This window comes from Montipora foliosa, chromosome 6, assembly GCF_036669935.1.
Source record: "Montipora foliosa isolate CH-2021 chromosome 6, ASM3666993v2, whole genome shotgun sequence".
NCBI classification, from domain to species: domain Eukaryota; kingdom Metazoa; phylum Cnidaria; class Anthozoa; order Scleractinia; family Acroporidae; genus Montipora; species Montipora foliosa.
Genome location: NC_090874.1, coordinates 19175743 through 19180742, shown reverse-complemented (window position 1 = coordinate 19180742; position 5000 = coordinate 19175743). Strand labels below are relative to the sequence as shown.

Sequence of the window (5000 nt, the reverse complement as noted above, 5' to 3'; positions counted from 1 at the left end):
ACATTGACAACTGGCCAACTTTTTCAACATACCAACTTAATCTGTAGAAATGAAGTCTGCCATTACCAGCGACAGGTAATTTAGTTTTCCTCTTAATTCATCATAAATGAAACATCAGCGATTTTGCTAAATGCAAGTGTCTCTCATTTGGGCGATTGGAACCAAAAGCAATGTTTGTATTTCGTGAGTTAGGAATTGCTTCTCGCAGTGATCGTTCAAAAAATCTTACGCCACATTTTTATACTCTTGCAAAGCATTTAACCGCGGTAATGGCATGCACGTGTGGAGCTGTCATGATCGACCAATTACAGTATTTCCAAAGGAGGCTAGTACAGTATTTCCAAGGAGGCTAGTGATCAGAAAAAACAAAAAGCGACTGCAACTATAGCAGCTATTTTGCAACACTCGGTTTTCACCTTTTTCGTCATGTTGCCATGCAGCAAACACTCCACGTGAAGTCTTGCTAATAAATTAGGAATGAAAGCAACTAACTTCTCCAGGGTTACCTCTGAAATGAGAATGAACAAACAAGTTATTTAAGAGCGAAAAGTGCCACAGAGCGGGAAACTTCAAGCCATTCCCTTGGGATCAGTATATGACCTAAGTTATTTTCATGCGCTCCTGGTTGAAACAGTGGCCTGCTTGCAGGCGGTAGATGTTGTTGTCGCCACGAAACACGTATCAGACGCCATATTGGAAGAGCGTGGGGGCGGTTTTTCTCTCCGCTCTTCCCACTCCCCATCACGTCGTTTTGTCACGCGGCCTAGACCTATTCCATGTTCTTCCAATATGGCATCTGATACGTGTTTCGTGGCGACAACAACATCTACCGCCTGCAAGCAGGCTATAAAAACAGAAGTGAATTCTCATCTGTGTGGGCAGCAGGCGTACTTAATTCAACGCCGCAGTTCATATGACATGGTACTAACATATTCAAAGAGACTGACTGGCTCCTCATAGCTAAACTGTTAGAGCGTCCGAGCGGTGTTAGAGGGCGTAGGGTCGAACCCCATTTAAGAATTTCATTTTTCAGTTGCCTTTTTGCCCGTAACCAAGAAACTAGTAGCTCATCAATACCTTCACTTTTGTTGAAAACAGAGATGGGAAAACACGAAAATGGATTGAATTTTCAAGGGATAGGAACCTGGAATAACTTAGTACACAAACTGGCTATGTCTATTACGTTACTGGACACAAATCTGCCATACAGCTGGCATGCGTGGTTTAAGCCCACGAAGCTACTAGATTTTGATGATTTTACTAGATCTTGTAAGTGTGCACAAATTTCATCAAGTACCTTATTATAGGAAATTAACGCTCCATGAAATTAACGCGAATAATTAAAATTCGCGTTAATTCAAGTCGCGCTAATTATGTCGAGCGTTATTTTCCGCGACGTTAATAAAGTGCGGCGTTTATTTCCGCGCTCTTAATTTCCATTATTTTAACTCTAATTATTTTGAAACCTTTCCAGGCATTCATGACACCTCCAAAACCATAAAATAAGGTACAAGCTTTCTTTCTTTCCGTTAACCCCTACATTAATTAGAATTTTGAGGACTGTTTTGTTGATCAGAGGGCTCAGTTTTGTTCCGTGATTTCAAATCACTGAACAAAACTGAGTTTTTTTGCATCCAGTGCTGAATAAGTTTGTTCCAGTGGTCACCACCGTGTCTTAATCGCGTTAATTTCCTTTACTGTGAAATTCTACCTCGTCCTTTGCGTTAATTTTCTTTATTCGAAAGATGTTTTATGTTAAATTCGCGTGAATGTAAGTCGCGTTAATTTCCAATACCTTGACTTCGTGGAGCGTTAACTTTCTATAATAAGGTAAAAGGATCTGGTTATATTCTTTCCTTTGAATTCAAACGATGTAATGGCTTCTCTTAAACCTTCATTTGTTTTGCAAAGGACAAGGTAAAATGATTTGTTTTTACCTTCGAGCGCTTCCAAGAGTTCATCTTTATGCCATGCAAGTTCTTCTAAAAGAAACGATGTGTAGTACAAGGCGTGTTGGTGGGGTTGTTCAGCTGCAAAGTTCTTCAAAGACATCTCGCTCTAAGCAACACCAGAGAAGAATAAATAGTGAACAAGATGAGCAGTTCTAGGTATTTTGTATTCAGTGCAATTATACAGCAAGGTATTTATAACTCGCTCATTCACATTTTTCTCTCTTTCGCTCCATTGGACGGAAAGAAGAGAAAACCCCAGAGCGAAGTTGCCTTGAAGGTTGACGCTTAGTTAGTATCACATCCTATCTAAAATCACAAATTTCAAGAAATGACTTTAAAAATCAAAAGTGGAGCAGAATGAGTTGAAATATTTGACAACTGATAACCATTTTTGACATTTTGCAACAGGAACATTTCGGCATTTGTCACTTCCAGGCAAAGAGTTCTATGAATAGTTTCTTCGAATTATTCTTTAAAAGAAACCGTCACTCAAGGAATTTTGGCCATAATCCTGCGACGGCCGTCAAAAGGCCAGAGAAACGACCGCTGGAAATACGTCTGCGTTCGCGGGCTAACCAAAACAGTGCGATGACTCTCGTAAACTGCAGTCTCTTCATAACACTTCCTTGCTAGAACCTTGTTGGCTTACTTAAAGCAAGAAATAAAAAAGACAAATCCCTACCCTTTCTTTGACGAGAGGAAATCTTTTAGGATCAATTTGAAAGTTTGTCATCCTATCAAAAATCTTCTTCAGCAGCACTGGTTGTTTGTGATTATAACCCTTGATAGACAGCTACAAAATAAAACACATTGCCGTCAATAGCTCAACATTGTAAAACCGGGAATTTTTTTAAAAATGGAAGAATACAAAGTCAAGGTAAATATGTTCCAAGAAAGACACGGACTGTGTTCAAGTCGGAACGTGAGAGCATTTCTTTTCAATTAAAGAACCAATCAGGTTCCGCAATTGGTATAGGACTGGATAACGCAGAAACCAATTACAGACTTGCGCACATTTCAGGCTTCCTCCTAATGATTAGTTTAAAACTATCGCTTGAATATAAAGTGATTGTACTTTAATAACACAAAATTCACACAAAGAAATGATGGAATCGTGCGTGGTGACCCTTCGTGTACTGATTTCACGCGGGTGCGTGGCGCGGAAGGTAAAAATAAAAACTTTCGAGCAAGTCCCGAACGACTCCCGAAATTTCGCAAAATTTTGCGATTTTGGATGTTATGACAACTTACGGTACCCTCTGGATAATAAGGCATTTTTTTCTCCACCATTACGATCAATTTTTCTTTTTTCTCTCAAAGCTAAGGTAAGATAGTTTTGCAAATATTTAGACGTCAATTTATTGCAATATTGGACTAATAAATCACTTCCACTGATGCGCCTTTTTGTAGGACAGAAGCAATCATCTGAATTTAAAGGAAACTTTCACTCCTACAAATAAAAATTCTAAACCGGAGGTCATAATGAAAATTTGCTTGAATTTGTTTTCGGTGCCATCTTGAAGAATTGTGACATATAGTTTCGACAAAAGGAGCTTTTATCAAAGGAAAATAGGCCACAATACTCTTTGTTTGCCGCCTAAATTTTCGTAAGCATTCTTTCCAGTATCTCGAGACTTACAATGGAAAGAAAAAATAAAAACAAAGCTTGCGCAAAATTTGGAGGGCAAAAAAAGAATATTATGGTATTTTTGAAAGTGGCCTATAGAGCAACTGTAACAAATAAAAAATATTCAAGATGGCGGCGGCTGCGAAATTTGAAAACAAAAATTAGTGATTCTGAAATTTCATCTACTTTGGATACAAACGCTTGGGTTCATTGGGAAAACATTCCAAAAAAAAAATTGTCTGTAAACAATCCCTGTGCTTTAGTCATTTTATCGCCGAAGTGGAAGTTCTGTTTAAGACCCGACAAGTAAGTACTCACACACATTCCATACATGGTGTTTTCTATTTTGTACTCAACTCCTGCTATCTCAGCATTATACGCGTATTCATTTAATGAATCCTTCAGCAGTTCCACAAACAAGTGTGCCATATCGCAGTGACCAGGGTCAACATAAGCTAGGGGGCTAAAAAAAAACGAAAAAAAAAAAACAAGTTGTGAATTTGGTTCATATAACTTGTGATACCTTTCAGCCAAGAGAACCGAATAGGGGCAAAGTGAAAGCAGAGGCTGTGGGAGGTGTCGCATTAAGTAGAGAAGAGGATAACGATAGAGAAAGCACATAAAGCTCCTCCCAGTGGCAATATATTCTGAATCGATCGTTAGGGGGCCTACACAAACAAATATGCTAGGCACGGTTGTCCAAAGAAAGTTAGGCCATACACGGTCACCGATCAAGGACAGTGCCTACTAATTCAAAGGTATTTTTGCGCCGTTTACTGAATATGCGGGATGAGAAAATCTTAACGGGTGTTATTGGAATCCAAAAAGAAAATTGGGGGTAACCACGCATTTTTCGAAGATAATTAATCAACAATATTTGTAAAAAGCTTTAAAATACAACGCAATGAATGGCGTTCTTTTCCAAATTGAAGCTTAATTATCTCTGAAAAGTGCGTGGTTACCCCCAAGATCACTTGGATACCACGAGCACTTACTAAGTTCTGCTTTCTCCGCATAGTTTTAAACCGCGCAAAAATATCCCTGTATTAATAAGCACCACCCATAAGAAATCCGAGTATCTCGAAATGCGCAGACTGTATGCGCAATAACAATAGTAGGCACCTTCCTTAAGTACCAATTGATTTTTAATCACGGGTAATTGCTTTTTAGCGCAGTTTTCAATTGAGTGTCGAAAGCAATTAGCGAATTGCTTTGGTTTTGCATCGCTTCACTCAGTGATTGGTTCAAAGTTCTTGCGCCATTTTTTCAACCAATCAGAAGTGAAACCAAAACCAATCGTGGCTTGCGCGTGCACATTTTCCCGCTCTTTGTGTCGGCTACTTGTAATTACTTCGAGTTTTGATTGGTTTACTGGATTGTATCCGCCCTTTATGATTGGCCAAAGTAACTACTTTGGTTTT

The 5000-nt window shown here is 39.0% G+C and overlaps 1 protein-coding gene across 1 annotated transcript in view; it reads right to left on the bottom strand.

The window, feature by feature from the left end:
* Nucleotides 1-5000, bottom strand: part of LOC138006904 (insulin-degrading enzyme-like) — a 56290-nt gene that overhangs the window by 17038 nt on the left and 34252 nt on the right. The window contains exons 19-22 of the mRNA XM_068853532.1: nt 3898-4042; nt 2635-2745; nt 1938-2058; nt 417-508 (exon numbers count right to left, since the gene is read on the bottom strand). Of these exons, the coding sequence (XP_068709633.1) occupies nt 417-508; nt 1938-2058; nt 2635-2745; nt 3898-4042 (469 nt within the window). The remainder of the gene's footprint in view (nt 1-416; nt 509-1937; nt 2059-2634; nt 2746-3897; nt 4043-5000) is intronic.